This window comes from Capsicum annuum, chromosome 7, assembly GCF_002878395.1.
Source record: "Capsicum annuum cultivar UCD-10X-F1 chromosome 7, UCD10Xv1.1, whole genome shotgun sequence".
NCBI classification, from domain to species: Eukaryota; Viridiplantae; Streptophyta; class Magnoliopsida; order Solanales; family Solanaceae; genus Capsicum; species Capsicum annuum.
In genome coordinates this window covers 132,872,223-132,890,449 of record NC_061117.1, presented here as the reverse complement: position 1 = coordinate 132,890,449, position 18,227 = coordinate 132,872,223, and the positions used below count along the sequence as shown (strand labels likewise).

Genomic DNA, 18,227 nt, shown 5'->3' with positions numbered 1-18,227 from the left:
AATTATGAGTTTTTAGTTATTTCATTTGGGTTGACTAATGCTCCAGCTACTTTATGGATCTTATGAATAGGGTGTTTAGGCAGTTTCTATATTTTTTTTATTATAGTCTTCATTGATGACATCTTGGTGTACTCTAAAAGTGAGGAGGATCATGTCAATCACCTCTAAATTATGTTGTGGACTCTTAAGGACTAGAAATTATATGCAAAGTTTTCTAAGTGTGAATTTTGGTTAAGTGTTGTGACCTTTCTTGGGCATGTTATTTCTAGTGAGGGGATCAAGGTAGATCCTTAAAAAGTTGAGGTAGTTAAGAAATGGCCTAGACCCATGACTCCAATCGGCATTAAGAGCTTTATGGGCTTGGTTAGGTATTATAGGAGGTTTATGGAGAGTTTTTTAAGTAATTATTGCCCCGCTGATGAAGTTAACTCAGAAAAAGGTTAAGTTTTTGTGGTCTAATGCTTGTTAGGATAGTTTTGAGAAGTTGAAGGATAAGTTAACTTTTGTGCCAATTTTAACCCTATTTAAGGGTAATGATGGGTTCATTGTATATTATGATGCATCTCGTATAGGACTTGGTTGTATTTTGATGCAGCATGGTAAGGTTGTGGCCTATGCTTCCAGGAAACTTAAGGTTCATGAGTGAAATTACCAAACTCATGATTTAGAGTTAGCAATTATGGTTTTGCTTTGAAGACCGAGCACCATTATCTATATGGGGGTGCATGTAGATATTTATTCAAACCATAAGAGCTTACAGTATGTATTTACACAAAAGAAATTAAATCTCAGGCAGAGGCGGTGGCTCAAATTGCTTAAGGATTATGACATGAGTTTGCACTACCATCCAGGTAAATCTAATGTGGTCATTGATACTCTTCGCAGGTTGTCTATAGGAAGCTTATCTTACATTAATAAGAAAAAAATAGGGTTGGTGAAGGATATTCACAGGTTGGTTAACTTAGGAGTTCGTCTCATGAACTCTGAGGATAGGAGTAATTATTCAAAAGGTGGTTAAATCATCTCTTGGTGCTGAGATGAAGAAGAAGAAGCAGGATTTGGATCCCATACTTATGCAGATTAAAGATGATATGGGACAGAAAAAGGTTATAGCTTTTGAGATTGGGGGATATGGCATCTTGAGGTACAAAGAAAAGTTGTGTGTTCCCAATGTTGATGAGCTACAGGAAAGGATTTTCACTAAGGTTCATTAGTCTAGATATACAGTTCATCCGGGTTCGACTAAGATGTATTATGACTTGAAGAAAATCTACTAGTGGAATAATATAAAGAGAGATATGGAAAATTTTGTAGCTAAGTGTAGGGTTTGTTAGCAAGTCAAGGTTGAACATTTGAGGCCTTGTAACACCCTCAAAATATTTCGAGCATTTTATTTTTGGCCTTCCTAATTCAAAATATCAATTTTTAACTCAAATTGTACTTAGGTATGTTAAAGGGGTGTCCCGAAAGAGTTTTAGAATTTTTGGATAGGAATCGAGGTGGTTTTAGACCCTGGAGATAGTGAGCCTCTGAGATATCCCCGTTTCATGGAGGGTAGCCTCCACATTAGGGTTTGTGACATGGTATAGTCTCTGTGTAAGGGTCTGTGGCACAGAGATTAGCCTCTGTGATAAGGTCCATGCCACGAACCTATGTAAAAATTGGTGCAGTTTGTTTTAATTACTTAGGATGAGGGGTATGGGGGCCTTTTGACCTATGAAATACCTATAAACACTATATTAACTTATTTACATTAGTTTTCACAAGACCAAGGCTATTATTTCACTCCCAAACTTAAAAATCCTAAGAGAGCTAAAGATATTCCTCATACGTTCATATTTTGGGTTCCAAGGTCTGAATTACTTTCCAATTCTAATGTGTTTAAGGTATGTACCTCTTTCCCTATACTTTTATTTTCTTAATGGCATGAAAAGTTTTTGATATTGGTTTTTGAACTATGGGTTGAGGGTTTTGGATATAAATTTTTTAAATGTTTTTCCATGGTTTCTATTGATTTATTATCCATGAATTATTAGTTTGTACACTCATTGGGTTGCATGGTAATGGTGGATGAATTTAGGGGTATAATGGATTCCCCAAATAACTGATTTTGGTATGAAAATTGATAATAACCTCGGCCCACTTGCATAATTGGTTTTGGAATGAATTATCAATTGGTTTGGCTATTCTCTTTGAAACTAATGCATTGCATAAATGGAAAAATGGTTAAGTATGGTTTTGAAAACCTTGTGCGGTACAATGGAATCCCCCAAGTGATTTTAATAATGGAGTCTGGGGTACGAAGGATTTCCCAAGGTAATGGCTTAATGATATTTTCTTCCAAGCTATAGTCGGCATGATGATACCACTTAATGATGCCTTAATAATTGACTCCTAGAATTAGTGGTTGGGTTATGTGTTAAATATTTTAATATGGACTTAAAGGGGTTGTGCAGCAAAGCCATGAAGGTGGATGTCCCGGGATACTTATACTGGAAACTCATATTTACCGACGTGAGGTTGGTCTTGATAACCGTGTGCATGAGTCACATTTGATATATTTTGGGATAGCTAGTTGACTTGATAGCTCTAGCTTTCCCTCGGATTTTCTTTGATTCGTGCGGCTAACACGCACTGGGGCCCTTTCAGCAAGAGAAGTTGAACTCATATAGCCCATGGGTGCCGATTTAGGATGGTCAAGCTACACATTCCAGATTAAGGTTTTAAAGTTTATGCTAAGCCTTGTTCCCTTTCCCTGAATGTGATATATATATATATATATATGTATTGCATATGGAATTATGCACTAGATTTTAAATTGTTTCTGTATTATGGATCATGGAATTACTTTATCCTTTATCCCTGAGTTACATGCTAGCACTCTATCCGCTAACCATCATCATATGTTGTATTCCCACGCAATGCAAGAACTAGTCATACTTCTACTCCTCCTTAACAGGGACTGGGTGATCGTGGTGCAACTCATGAGTCAGACTGAATTAGTGAGCTTCCACACTTCAAAAGACCCCATTTTATATTATGAATTTCCTTATGTTTGATCTTTTCTTTTGGATTTGTTTTTAGCTAAGGTTGAGGGCTTGTCCCGATCAGACTATCTTTGGTTTTATTAGAGGCTTTGTTGGACATTATTGTGGGCAGGGGTATTATGTTTGGTTATCGGTATTGGTTATTATTTAGCAATTGTTGGTTATTAATCTATCATAGACTCTTTGAATTTCCTTATTATATCTTGCTTAAGGATGGGTTTCCATTGTTGTATTATATTATATTTTGGTTGAATAGGCTAAGGGGGTGGTCTCTGGTCCTCGGTGGACTTGAGATGCCCATCATATTCGGGCCCTGGTTTGGGTCGTGACAAGCCTAGTGGCATGTCTCAAGAAATAGAGTTGCCCATGTAGAACTGAGAGATGATTAATATGGATTTCATTACGGATCTTCCACGGTCTTGCAACTAGTATGATTCTATTTGGGTCATTATGGATGGAATGACTAAGTCTACTCAGTTCTTTCCTGTGAGGACTAACTACTCAGGAGAGGATTATGTGAAGTTATTCATTCAGGAGGTAGTAAAGTTTCATGGTGCACCGATGTCCACCATTTTAAGTCGAGGTACGCAGTTTTCTTCTCATTTTTAGCATTCTATTTCAGAAAGGTTTTGCTATGCAGGTGGACCTTAGCACCGCTTTCCACCCTCAAATGGATGGACAAGCAAAATGGACTATTTAGGCTTTGGAGGATATGCTAAGGGCTTGTGTGATTGACTTTAAGGGAAGTTGGGTTGACTCTTTGCCTCTTATTGAGTTTGCTTACAATAATAGTTATCATTCCAGCATCCAATTGGCTCTTTTTGAGGCTTTTTATGGTAGGAGGTGTAGGTCTCTTATTGGATGGTTTGAGGTTGGTGAGTCTAGGTTGTTTGGTCCTGACTTGGTTCACCAAGCCATGGAGAAGGTGAAGGTGATTAGAGAAAGGCTTAAAACTGCTCAAAGTGGTCAAAAGTCTTATGCGGATATGAGGCGAAGGGAGATAGAGTTTGAAGTAAGCGATTGGGTATTCTTGAAGATATCTCCTATAAAAAGAGTCATGAGATTTGGGAATAAGGGGAAGCTCAGTCCCTACTTCATTGGTCCATATCAAATTTTAAGGAGAATTAGGAATATCGCTTATGAGTTAGACTTACCAGCGAGTTTGGCTTTAATTCATCCTATTTTCTATGTGTCTATGCTAAAAAAGTGTATGGGTGACCTTTCTTTGATAGTGCCTATTGAGGATGTTGGTGTTTTATCGTTGTCTTATGAGGAAGTCCCAATTGGGATATTGGATGCGTAAGTTCGTAGATTGAGAATTAAGGATGTAGCTTCAGTGAAGGTATTTTGGAGAAATCAAAAGGTAGAAGAAGCTATATGGGAAGCTGAGGAAGATATGAAAGCCAAGTACCTATTCTTGTTCTCCATATTGGATGAAAGTCCTTGAGGTATGATCGTCTTTCTCCCTTGTCGTCTTTCAAATTTTTCATTTGATTCTGATGTATTCTTGTTATTATCATGCTAAAAATGTCCTAACTTCTCATTCAAGGACGAATGTTCTAAGTAGGAATAATGTAAGATCTCATAAAATTTTGACCACTTTATTTTTTACCCCCTCCCTCATGCATAATGTCAATTTATGACTTGAACTGTGTTAAGGGATGTTAAAAGGGTGTTTTAGAAAAGCTTTGAAATTTTTAAAAGAGGTTCGGGGCTATTTTAGAACTCTACAGCAGTGTGCCTCTGCGACATTGGTGTGCCACAGAGGTTAACCTCCTCGATAAGGATGTGGCACGGAGGCTAACCTTAGCAATAAGGGTGTGCCAAGCCATTATGTTAAATTCATCTAGTTTTTTGTTTTTTCACTTGGGATAAGGGATTTTTGATCTTTTTACCCCTTTTACAATTTTTAAACACTAAATTGGACTTTTTCATTCAGTTTTCAAAGATCAAACACCGTCTTTTTTCTATCTAACTCTAAACCCAAGAAAGTTCAAGGTTTTACAGAGAATCCACTATTCGGGCTCCAAACTTCGAATTGTCTTCAATTTCTTATCTATTTTAGGCATGTTGCTCATCCCTAACTTGTATTTTTACATTATGGCATCAATTTAATCAATATTTATGTGTTTTAATTGATGGGTTTGAAACTGGGTTGAGGGGTTTTGATTGTGATTACTTAAATTTCTTTACCCATTGTTTAAGTGGATTACTCCTACTTTAATTAATGGTTTTGGGGACTTAATTGGTGTATTATTTTAATGATTGGAAATTAGTGCATGGGTTTCCCCAAATTGATGAAAATTTTGGCTTGATAATGGCATTAACCTCAACCCACTTTGTAAACATGATTTTGAATATGGATAATTGCATAATTTAACTTGTATTTTGAACTCATTGCATTGCATTAAAGTATAAATAAATGAATATAGTTTTGGATGGCCTTGGTGGCCTTGGTTTTGGATTTTAAATAGAACTTAGGAGTCAGTTTGGTTATATGGACTGGTTTGGCATAATTGAATGAGCTTGCAAGCATATTGGTATGATGATACCATGTTAGTAAATGCCTTAATGAATGAATCATGGGTTAATGGTTGGTTTATGTGCAATTATTTTAATCTGAGCTTAAAGAAAATTGTGTAGCTCACCTGAAGGTGTAGATCCCGAGGGGACCAACATTGGAAACCAAGTTTTTTGGTGCTGGGGGTCCATGTGACCGTATGCTTGGTGCACATATTATATATATTTTGGGAGGGCTATAGCCTTGATGTCTTTAGCCTTTGCTTGGTTTTTCCTCGATTCATACGGCTAACGCGCACTAGGGCCCTTCCAACAGGATGAGCTAGACCCATGTAGCCCATGGGTGCCTTTAGGACAGAGCGAGCTACATAGTTCAAGCTAATACTTTAAACTCTCATGTTCATGTCCCTTGTCCCTATCCCGACATCCTATATACATGTAGCTCACCTGAAGGTATAGATCCCGAGGGGACCAATATTGGAAACCAAGTTTTTCGGCGCTGGGGATCCATGTGACCGTGTGCTTGGTGCATATATTATATATATTTTGGGAGGTCTATAGCCTTGATGTCTTTAGCCTTTCCTTGGTTTTTCCTCGATTCATGCGACTAACACGCACTAGGGCCCTTCCAGCAGGGGGAGCTAGACCCATATAGCCCATGGGTGCCTTTAGGACAGAGCGAGCTACATAGTTCAAGCTAATACTGTAAACTCTCATGTTCATGTCTCTTGTCCCTATCCCGGTATCCTATATACATGTATATAAATGTGGTGCATATGGTTTATGACTGGATTTTGGTACTTACATTATTTTATCCCTATCCCTGAGTTACATGCAAGTGCTCACTCCACTGACCGTCCCTAGATGCTATATCATTTCATGATGTAGGATCCGAAGGTTTTCCTGTTGCTCCTGTGTAGCATTAGGTGATTTGGTATTCCTGTGGATCTGCTGTGAAGTGGTGAACCTCCATCTTTCGGAAGGCCCTGTCATTTGGCTGGTTTCCCTATTGTTTCAGTACTTTTGGGTTATATTTGTCATAGTCGAGGGCATGTCCCGACTTAGTTTGATATTCTGATTTTAGAGGCTTTGATATTCTGATTTTAGAGGCTTTTGTGGGTAAGTGTGGATTGGTTATTGTTTTGACTCTTAGTTTTCAGTTGGCTTATTTATTCTTCGTATCATCATGTTTGGTTGTCTTTCGTTGTATTCATTTATTATGTTCTGGATGTTAGACTATGGGGGTGGTCTTTGGCCCATGATGGGCTTGAGATACCCATCACGACTTGGCCCTGATTCGGGTCATGACAATTATGTTCTTTTTTAGCCAAATAAGGGAATTGTTTACAATAGAACTCATCTTCATTATGATAACTTGCTTGATGCTCAGATTGATGCAGCGTATGTAATTCTAAAGGATGCTGGTTTCAGAAAAATGGAAGTCGTAGTTATTGAAACAGGCTGGGCCTCTGATGGGGAGGATAATGAACCCACGGCCACACCAAGTAATGCTAGAACATATAATTACAATCTGCGTAAAAGGCTCGCCAAGAGGAAAAGAACCCCTTAGAGGCCAAAAAAAAATGTTGGTGATGTGTATTTTGCATTGTTCAATGAGTATCAAAAGCCAGGCCAATCATCAAATAGGAACTTCAGACTCTTTAAAGTTGATGGTAGTATGTCTTATGATATTGGTTTCTATAGGTTGCAAGATGTTTCAGCTGCATCTTCGCTTTCGTCTTTGAAGGTATGAGGCAAGTATTTTCTTTTTTCCTGTTTGAATTGCTTAGTGTTTTCCCAAGTTTAATTTATTTTTAGTCCCTTTTTCGAAGCTTAATATGGTTGATTAATTCTAAAGGACCTGCGTGAATGCCTAGAAAGGTTCCTCACATGGCCACTGAAAAATCTCCATGTGGAGAATGTGCAGAAGGTCTACTGAGGAAACGATTCAAAATTCCACGTAACTTGATTCCTCAAGTGGCAAGCATTATTTAGGCTTGCTGGGCCAAGTATGTTGCTTATGTTCTTCCATAGTTTAGTCACATGAACTTTTGGTTTCCTTTGATGTGCACTTTTAAGTTACTTGTGATAATGTTGCAGAGAACCATGGAAGCGTCCCTCCTTTGCTGCAATGCAATCATGGATATGCTGAGACCAATAATTAAACCTCCTGTAGCACCCCCTAAACCAGGTCGTACAGTCATGCAGTTCCTTTCGTGAATGTTTATAATAGATGTATCATTTCTGCACATATTTGGCATTCTTTCGCAATCTTCTTCTGAGAGGAACAAGTCTTTGTTTACTTCAGGTTCGTGTATCCTGAAATTTGTTTCCTTCATTCTGCTAAATTTTACATTTGCCTTGTGAACACACATTTTACATTCTTTCTTAATCATCTTCATTTTACTAATCATGCTTAATCAAGATTCAATACGTTCTAAACAAAGTGAACTTTTCTTTGTTTGGGTAAATTTTAAGAAGGGATTAACAAAACAGAAATTAATGTACAAGGCTAAGCAAGTCCGGAATCTACCGATTACTACTTGAGCAAATACTCTTCCAGTAAAATTCAATAATCGGACAATTATTATAATACCTTTCAGGTAATAGCAATGGGTCAACTATCCGCTCCATCTTACCATCAATCCAGACACTGTACTGTGCTTGAGGAAATAATCTGTAGGTTAATATTTTGGGAACTTTTCCATTCCTTCTGGGTTCATCATATGGAGGATGTTTCAATAAAATCAAACGCCAGATACCAACCCATTCTCCCCCTTCGTTGTTCTCTCTAACAGTAACATTAGTCTTGATAAGCTCAAGAGATACTTCATCGACAACCATAAGAAAGCAAAAGAGCTTCTGAGAACGTGCACTTATATTTTATGGCTGGTGAGGTGTATCATATCCATCAACAATTATTATTGGCTTCTAATTTTTATTTGGTAAAATTATTTCTTTCTACAGGGGATTAAATTCTCATTATTTTTTTCCTTTAACAATCTTCATCTCAAGTATTTGATTGATTTTTGGCAGAGGTGACGAAAGTACGGAACACATCCAATAATTGTTCCAGAATGAGTCAATCACAAAAATGTTCTGTGATACAGCAAACCATGACAACCAAAAAAGGAAGCGTAATTCATTGTAGAGTTTACTATATTTCTTCTTTGTTGTCGGTGAAGAATTATGGGAGAAAATCTGTAAGGAAGCAGAAGACACATTGATTACTTAGGTCTGCTTGCTCACTATTCCGTCTCTCACATTTTAAGTGTATTGGAGTACTTTTGATAGTAGCTTTCCTGATAAAAACAAAAAAGAACAGTCTATGCTCTTTAACATATTAGAGATTGCCAACTTCAAGATTGCTCTTTTGCCGAACCCCCAGGCCCATGCATTATGTGTTGAATTTATGTATGTGTGTACATTGAATATTAACAAAAAAAAAAAGAGAAAAAAAATAGCGAGCTATCTGAGAATTGACAAAACATTGGGCCCGCACACAGCACGAGCTTTACTTCACTAGTACCTTTATAAGAAACATAATACAACACAATTTGAAAGTAGGTCCCAAAAAACTTGATCATTATAATGAAATATTATTAAATATTATTAGAGGATATAAAGATGTATGACAAACTTGAAAAATGAAATGAGAACGTTTGTGAAGACATTGGTACAGTAGGCGATAACCAAATGAAATCACAGGTCGTTAGTGTAAGATGCAAAGTAGGGAGCGAAATGAAGAAAACACAACACCAACTACGTTTCTTGAGTTTTGCAAAACATAGCCGATCTTCAAACCCGGATAAGAAACGAGGATTGGAATAGGTTGATAACCATTAGCCAGTGAAAATAGTTTAATCTTGATGGATATTTTATACTACCCAATTCCATCAAAATGGATGCCGAGAAAATAAGATTCCAACTGACTTGGGATTTTGACCACATGGAAAAGAAATGCAATGTTCTGAATAGAGAATAGGCACAAGTACTCCAAAAAAAATTACAGAGATGATCATCAATGATCAAGATAAGCAGTTCATGGGATTCTGAAAATTTCTATTTGATTCAAAAATTAACCAAAATCAAAATTTCAGAGTTTCTTTAAACATGGGCCATATTTGCAACTTCTACAAAGGTCAACAACCCAGTGATGCAGTTAAACAAGTCCCCAAAATTTTCTTAATCCCAATACTAAGATCAATATAACAAAAACGGCCCAAAATTGAAAAGAGAACAAAAAAAAAAAACTAAACGCGAAATCACCTACCCCCAAAGGAAGCACGACGACTCGGGCAATTGGTTCAATATTCCTTGGCTCTTAATACAGTCGACTTAACCGCGTCTCCCAGTAGCCCTAGCGCTCAAAAATAAAGGCTGGTTATGGGGGCGCAGCATTCAAACTCGATCCTTCTGAGAAGAGGAGGGCACTTTACACAACTGGAAGATACACAAGAAATGAGGATGAAGGGGGATCGGATTGAATCGACCAAAGAATCGGTGTGGGTGTTATCAACCCACTTAAATCGATGTATAATTGAGGTAAAGCTGCAACAAGTTATCTAGAGTTTCAGGTAAAAATTTCCTTGCGAACAAGTAACATGGTCGTTGATTTCCGTTCCATAGACATGGACTAATCTGAACTTCCTTCTGCAATACGAAAAATAGCACAGAATTCTTTCAGAGGATGCTATCTTTCTAGTGAGACTAAGCAAGAAAATTGTCAAGAGTAAATAATTATTCATACCCTCACATCGCTTGTCACGTGGACATTCTCTGAAATAGACTGCAGTGAAGAGAGGTGTTAAAATCATGTTATGGTTTCGATATGCCAGAGAATATCGTGATTTTACTCATTTATTTCTGCAAAAGAAGTAGCTACAGCAAATAACAGAGCTAATATGAACTTTATGGTGATTAAGATTCTGCTCAATGACCAATGTGCCTATGTAACATTGCTGAAAGAAAACTAAAGTAAAACTTAAGATGGGGCAACCGGTGTACATAACCAACTCATGGAAAAACCCGAAACTGCTTTAATCCCACGCTGGTGACATAAAGAGAGGGGAATGGTTGGAAAGAAGACGAGAAGTAATAAAAGAGAAAAAAGAGTAAAGTGGCATAAAAGTATAGAAGTCAAGGGAACTATGCCTTAAATGAACAAAAGAAAAAAGGATGGCTGGGGGTTGGGGAGGGAGGAGTAAGGCTTACTGTTATGTTTCTCATAAGTTCAAATGTAATATCTTTGCGCACATATGATTTTGGGTGCCACTTCCCTTCAGACCAATCAACATGTGTTACTGACCAATTTGAAATTCCATTAGGATCAAGCAACTGAAATTTATGAAAAAGAAGAAAACCAGTTAGTTTGGAAATGAACAAAACAGGAAGACTTGAAGACACGCTGGTGAAGAAAACTACTCACGTGGAAAAAGGTTGGTAGATAGTGCTCATCAGAATAGCAGTTCCGATTACCCTCCATGTTTGGCTGTTGCATTAGAAACAAATGTGCCAGTGATTAATGAAATTAACCAAATTAACAGCTAGACAAAATAAGTCAAAAAAGACGGACAAAAAGAGAGCAGGAAAAAAGGGCAGCCCGGTGCACTAAAGCTACCGCTATGCGCGGTGTCCAGGGAAGGGCCCCACCACAAGGGTGTATCGTACACAGCCTTACCTTGCATTTCTGCCAGAGGCTGTTTCCAAGGCTTGACCCCGTGACCTCCTAGTCACATGGCAGCAACTTTACCAGTTACTCCAAGGCTCCCCTTCCAAAAAGAGAGCAGGAAGTGGAATATATAATACAGAGAGGTAGTTAAAAGGTCTAGGGATACAAGCATGTTTGTTGTGCATATTATCAATCCCGTGTGATCAGACATTGTTTAAGTTATCAAATAGTAATACAAATTACAAATAGAGTTTTGAGGGTAAAAACAGCAGCTAGCTTAAGTGGAAATAACAATACGAGTATTGTTAGAAAAAGCAAAGTGGCTTAAGTGCAAGAAAAATATTATCATAAAATTTTGTATAAATAAAAAAAAAAGCAGAGAACAAAAATTTGCATGCTTCACCTCGAAGGCAAGAAACAGATGTTTTAAATCCAAAGGAAGACCGGAAAACATTAGAAGTTGGGACTATTTGCAGAAGTCCTGGGACAAGCATAGCAAGACTGATGATTTCTCGGAATGCGTCTGATAACTCTACCAATCATTATATATAGAATAGAATTTTGAATGTAACTAGATCCACCGAATAAAGCTGTAAACTGTCAACCCCCCCTAAGAAGGTAAGCCAGTGTTAAAGGTGTGTTTGAAACTTCACCAATCCCTGGGCGCTTCACCGTGTCCTTTCTTAGTTCAGGCGATAAGGCCCTTAGGTATGGCATCTTAAGGCTCTATCTTAAAAGGGGCAGCACTAACAATTCATCCAATGTTCTGCTAAAAAAGCTTAGATAAACTTGGCGTGTTTTTCCTAGAGTAGTACTATATCACAGCATGCTGCAGTACCAGGTTCATAGGTTAATGCTAAACATTTCACATGCATGAAGTCAGTATTAGACAGTGGCATGCAACAGTTACTTCAGGATTACCAGGTCTGGACTATACTAGAAGGATCCAATTTCAGGGCCAACACCAGTACTGGTCTAAGAAGAATGTTCATGTCAAGGGAAATGGAAAGACATTACAGTGTATGCAGAAATTACAGCCCACAACATCCCATCAGGCATCAGAATCAGACTAGGTCTCACATTCAACTTCAACCAACTACACACCTCAGTACCAATTAGTTGGGTAGGTTAAATGAATACTCCAGCATCTATTCTGTTCTATTCAGGTCAAATCTCAAATTCAACAAAATTTCAGAAATTTTAATGCAAATTAGTTATTCCAAACAATGAACAGTGTGGGAAGATGCAACTGGACAATGTAATCAAAACATCAGTGCATAGATAAATTCAACATCATGCACATCAACAAAATAGAGAGACAAAAATAGCTAATATCATAATCACGTTATCAGCCAAAGTATGATCAAGAAAAACTAACCCTGCAGTAGTCCTTGAATTTTTTATAGTAGAGACTATCAGCCATAACTGCAAGGGCGTGCTGTCGTTTCATTGTGAACCACTGTAAAAGTTCAAAATTTAACCTATCAGAACAAGAATATTGTCTAGGTTCAAACTGGCATATCAGGCTGTTAAACTATAAGAAGTGCCGTACAGCTAGTTCTTTTTAACAAATTATTACTGAACATCAAAGCTTATCCTTCATGAAACAGTATGAGTGTACGATCTCTATATTGTATAGACAAAACAAAAAGCCTAAAAGAGAATCTGTTCTCCGCTCTCTGATCCTTTATCTATTTAATAGAGGCTCATGAACACATATAATTATCAAAACAAGAATGTACGAGCTACAGCCTACAAGACGGTTGTTTACTTGAGAAGCACCAAAATAGTTCCAAACATGCACAGCAAGATTGATAAAATAGGAAAGTGAGTGCTGAAAACCATACTCTTCTCTGCACTCATTCCTCAACAAAAAATACAAGAGCGAAAAGATTAAACCAAATAAGAGCTAACAGCAAAAGTCTGTGTAAAAGGTACCTGTGCACCCTTTCGGAAATCCTTCTTTTCAACTTCAGGTAACATATGGTCAGAATACCTTCCACTTCCATGAGGACCAGGATCTTCGAAGCTGAGAGAAGCAAGAAAGAGCACTTCTTATCTTTGACGAAGAGCAATTCTTTTACTTATATAAGGAAAGGAACCGTTTTGTTCAAACGAAACAGTGAATAAATGAAATGAGTCATAATAACTACTACTTCAAGAGAGTTGAAAATTACTTTTTGGGTGATAGAACGCCTAAGCAAGATAATACTCTAAAGATGATTAGAAATATAAACCATCACGGAGCACCATAAAGTATGACAACTATTTTTTATAATACAAGCATCAGCCGAACTGTCTTACCAGTCTACAAAACTGATATTTGTATACATCAGGTAGTTGTAAACATAGTCAAAATCACGCAGCGGTATACAACTGCAAGTTGAGAAGCTACATGATCAGAAATGATGTAATGGCATAAATGCAAAATGAAAAGCAAGAGAAATCATCAATGTCAACCTGTCAGAAAGTAATATAAAATGCTGATTATCAGTCTCTTTAAGCGCATATGCCAAAAGGCGTCTCTCTGCATCAACCATAGAAATCTTTCCCCAGACTACCTGCAGTGCAACACGGTTTACTCGACAACTCAGCCATATAGATGAAAATGGTGATACCTCTTTAAATGAGTAAAATAGCTATAAATATCTTCTCATTTATATAAGCTATGTTAATAGGTCCTTTCATTTCCTTGACATAGCAAGTCAAACAGGTATGACAAGGGTACAGTACTTCATAAGGATTCTTCAAAATTCACCAAATTTGGCATAAACTAGGCGTACACGTACTGAATACATATACACACCCGTACTCGAACGTGCCCATAATCAAATCCTTATAACATATCAATGGTTTAAATTTTAAAAAGACAATACTTGCAGAAACTACATTAGTCATAAGCAACACTAATTAGCATTACCTAATAAGCATGGCTGATTTGAGCTAATCAACTTAGTTCTCAAGGTTTATCCACAACCCAAACCCGTTCCACTAAAAAGGTAATATTTACATTGTACAAATTGTGCCACTTGCAAAGAATGGAGGAAGTGGATGTTGCAGGCTACACAAAGTTCTAGATCCCTTTAATTTCATAAAAGAAAATATAGTATGATGAAGCTGAGGGGTAATTATATAACAGAATGTTGCATCTCAACTATATGCTGATGTCAATTCTCAACCTTTCTTCTTAGACTTTGTGTCAAACTGTTAATCATTTTATCGCGCAAATAATAGCCTGATTACACCACAACCAGCCAGCAGCACAACCTAAGAACCTTTTTTCTCATTCAGCTTTTTGGTTTCATTAATTTGGAATTTGAGTGTAGGTGTCATCTCTAACAAATAGCAAACAGAAGAAGAATGATAGAAGATGCCAAGCTCAAAATATAAACAAAAAGGCAGCCCAGTACACAAGTATCCTGCGTTTGCAGGTCTGAGGAAGAGTCATACCCCTATGAATACAGTGTACCCTAATGCAAGCATTAGTGGCTTCCACAGCTCAAACCCGTGATCTAATAGATCACACGGAGACAACTTTACTCAAAATACAACAAGGCCAAAAGGGATCTTCAATTACTTCAAAAGAATAAAGTGTAACAACAACATGATGCCCAGTGGGAAAGTGTAATCCCACAAGTGGGATCTGGGGAAGGGAGTGTGTACACAGACCTTACCCCTAACTTGGAAGGTAGAGAGGCAAACAAATTAAGTGTATTCATTCAAAACAATACATGGAAAAATTTCAAGAGACAAGTTTGAGAATGGTGACAATGATTTGTGGATCCGAAACATCAAACGGACAAACTTCAAACAATAACAGCATCACATCAGTAGAAATGGAAAAATAAGCACCAATTAGTGCAGTATCACAAACCTTGTCACTACGAATTTCCCGATTGACGAAATAGCGGCTAAAATGTACTGGTTTGTCCTTAGAAGCATGTACATAGACAGAAAATTTACCTTCATGGCCCTGAAAGAAAAATGGTTTTATAAAACCATCAATAGGGAAAGTTAAAATGCAGAGGCACTTCCTGCTATTTTTTTAAAAAAAATTAGTGAGTCAAATTTATTAACAAAAAGCAGTGAAGCATTAAGCTAGTGTTTGACATTACAAAATAGGAGGCCACCTTTTACAAAATAAAAGGATGGCTCATGCTAGTTAAGGATCTATTGAATACACAGAAAGCATTAGATTAAGTCATTTAATTAATCTGATAATAATCAGTTCAACTATGTAGGAAGACAGAAGCTTAAATTGAGATTGCTAAACATTAACCTACATAGTACCCAGATAGTGCATCCACATTACATTGAGGATTCCATTAAATAATATATGTAAAGAGACTATTTCAAGAATAATTTACTTACATCTAGATAGGGATGCCACGAGTTAGTGAATCAAATTGTTGCACCAGACCAACACTAAAAGGAAAAAACCGACACGACCTAGAACTTCTACGAAAATAAGAAAAGCAAACCTGAAAAAATCTATCCCAGAGCTTTTCAAATGGCAATGCACCAGGTGTCAAGAACATAAATGCTATTTTCGGGTTCTCTGGTACAATGGGTGGTGTGTTCAGAATTTCATTAGTTACAACATGGGAAGCAAGCTCTTCATCTGTCAAATCTCTGGCAGGAGCAGGAGGAAGCCAGTCGGAAAGTCCCTTGCAGCCATTCAATGAGAATACATAACAAGCACCAGAACCTTGAGGTGGGTAAACGTAAGCACAAATTAGGAACAAACTAACTAAAGAAACCAACACAATTATCCAGGTCGGTTTTTTTAACTGAGCACGCTGGCGAGGTGCAGACAATATTTGCATCTCCTTCATGCCTAAACGCCACCCCTGAGATGTCTTCATCTAGGAATTACACATCAGCAACCAAACAACATAAAAAACTGGACCCTTTGACCAAACCTCCGAGACTTCTTATCTTTCAGCAACCCAACAATCAGAAGCAATATTTCCGAATCAATCAGAACAAACAGAAAGCTGCAAGAGGAATAAAATTCAACAAATAAGGCGAGTATTAGAGTTAAATCACTACAATCAAACTTCAGATTTTCTTGTAAAGAACAATCTTTAATCCCTTTCTTTATCATTGTGCTGATTCGGAGAATTTTACTCAAATATTCAGTTACATGAAATTGGATGCATAACAATGCTTCTATATCTAAAGAAAAATAAGGAAGTATTCACAATTTCCACACTAGATTCAGTCCTGATCCAGTATAACATTGTCAAAAACAAATCAGATATTCTTAAGCTCCACAAAACTTGGAAATCAAACAGAGCATAAATACCAAATTCAACAAAAACAATTCTATTCAACTTGCTCCACAAAAGAAATCAACTTCAAAGACCATTTCTTTTCCAATAAAGATACCAAACCTTACCGAATTCTCAAGGAAATCAACTAAATTTTGGGTACACAAACAATTGGTCACATGAGATCACATAAAAAAAAATCAAGAACATATCAAATTATCTAGATTACCCATGTTGCCCTTAATCAAACTTAAATCAAAGTCAATCCGATATATCTAACCTCAAATCTTAACCCACCCCCACCCCCCAAAAAAAAAAAATAATAATAATTCATCAACTTCAAATCTCCATCTCCGTACAGATAATCATATCCACATAAAATGCAACAATCCCACATGATAAAATCTCAAAATCATTTCAAAAATCCAAAATTTTTCAATCAAAATTCGAATTTTTACTCATATGGATATGTCTACAATAACATAATCATTTCAAGAATCCAAAAATTCCAATAAAAATTCAAATTTTTATTTACAAACAAAAATAACCCCACATGATAAGATCAAAGAAAATCAAGAACCCAATACCTGAAAGAGAGGGTCTTTTTTCTTCTTTAGGCTTTTTTTTTTGGTCACTTGCTATTGGTTTTTCAAGAAGTGTGAAATCTTTAAAGCCAAAAAAAAGATCTGTATTATTTCTTTGTTGTGCATGTATATATTATATAAGTAATTATAAGTATATATATTTGGCGTGTGAGATCTAGGGCTAGCACAACATAGCAAGTGGAACCAAACACACAAACAGCAGAGAGAGAGTAGGAGGGAGGGGGGCTGCTCACTTGTGTATACAATTAATATTAATCATATAAATTCAAATCAATGTTTTATACATTGACAAGTATAGGATAAAAAAATATTACTTCGGTATATCTGTTAGTAGTTTTTTCTTCCTTTTTTTCGTATTCTTGAATACTCTCTCTCTCTCTTCGAATTTGTATACCCTATTTTTTCTTCTTAGTCGTTTTCTAAAAGATGCATATTTTTTTTTTAGAAATTTTTAAATCAAGTGATATTTTTAAGAACACAATAATTAGTCATTTGGAGTATTATTTTATTTTTTTTCAAAAAATTATTTCATTTTAGTAAAAAAAAAAAAAAGTAAAATCATAGCATTTGGTCATGAAAATTCCAAATATAATTTGAAATTATATTTTGAAAAAGTAAAAATAAAAAAAAACTTGTTTTCACTTTTTTTACTCATAAAAAACTTGTTTTCACTTTTTTTACACATACTTCTCTCGTAAACTTTCAAAAATAACTTTAGTTTATATTCATCGTCAAACACAACTTCAACCCCAACTTCAATTCAAATTCTATTTCCAATTCTGAAAAATTATGTTTTCATGGTGAAACAAGCCTAAGGGTGTGTTTGGATGAAGGAAAACATTTTTTAGAAATATTTTTCAATTTTCTCATGTTTAGTAAGCTTAAAGGTTTTGAAAAATATTTTGCAAATCAACTTATTTTCCTCAATTTTAAGGATAATGACTTCCCTTCAAAAAGTAAGGAAAACATTTTCCAAAACTCTCTTTCAACCTTACTCTTAAATATAAAATATTCATACAACTCTCAAAATTCATTCATCCCTAGTCCGACCCTCAATCCCCACCCCCACCCCACCCCGCCCCTTATCACCCCTATTAAAAAAATATTTTAA

General features: G+C 36.4%; 1 protein-coding gene across 1 annotated transcript; it reads right to left on the bottom strand.

Moving 5' to 3' along the window:
• Window positions 1-9,608: 9,608 nt before the first annotated feature.
• On the bottom strand, window positions 9,609-17,368 carry LOC107854043 (glycosyltransferase BC10). The gene is made up of 11 exons (XM_047415219.1): window positions 17,099-17,368; window positions 15,720-16,235; window positions 15,113-15,211; window positions 13,699-13,799; window positions 13,543-13,614; window positions 13,177-13,267; window positions 12,617-12,697; window positions 10,996-11,058; window positions 10,782-10,904; window positions 10,318-10,356; window positions 9,609-10,220 (listed from the first exon to the last, which is right to left on the bottom strand). The coding sequence occupies exons 2-11, from the start codon at window positions 16,101-16,103 to the stop codon at window positions 10,092-10,094; spliced, it is 1,182 nt and encodes a 393-aa protein (XP_047271175.1). The 5' UTR covers window positions 16,104-16,235; window positions 17,099-17,368; the 3' UTR covers window positions 9,609-10,091.
• Window positions 17,369-18,227: the final 859 nt, after the last annotated feature.

Bases quoted from the DNA above. Each gene is read 5' to 3' on its own strand.
- LOC107854043 (XM_047415219.1), bottom strand. From the start codon at position 16,103: ATGAAGACATCTCAGGGGTGGCGTTTAGGCATGAAGGAGATGCAAATA. The intron at 15,212-15,719 runs GTTTGCTTTTCT...TTTTTCTTTCAG, and splicing joins TCTGGGATAGATTTTTTCAG to GGCCATGAAGGTAAATTTTC. The intron at 13,800-15,112 runs GTTTGTGATACT...GTTGCACTGCAG, and splicing joins GGGAAATTCGTAGTGACAAG to GTAGTCTGGGGAAAGATTTC.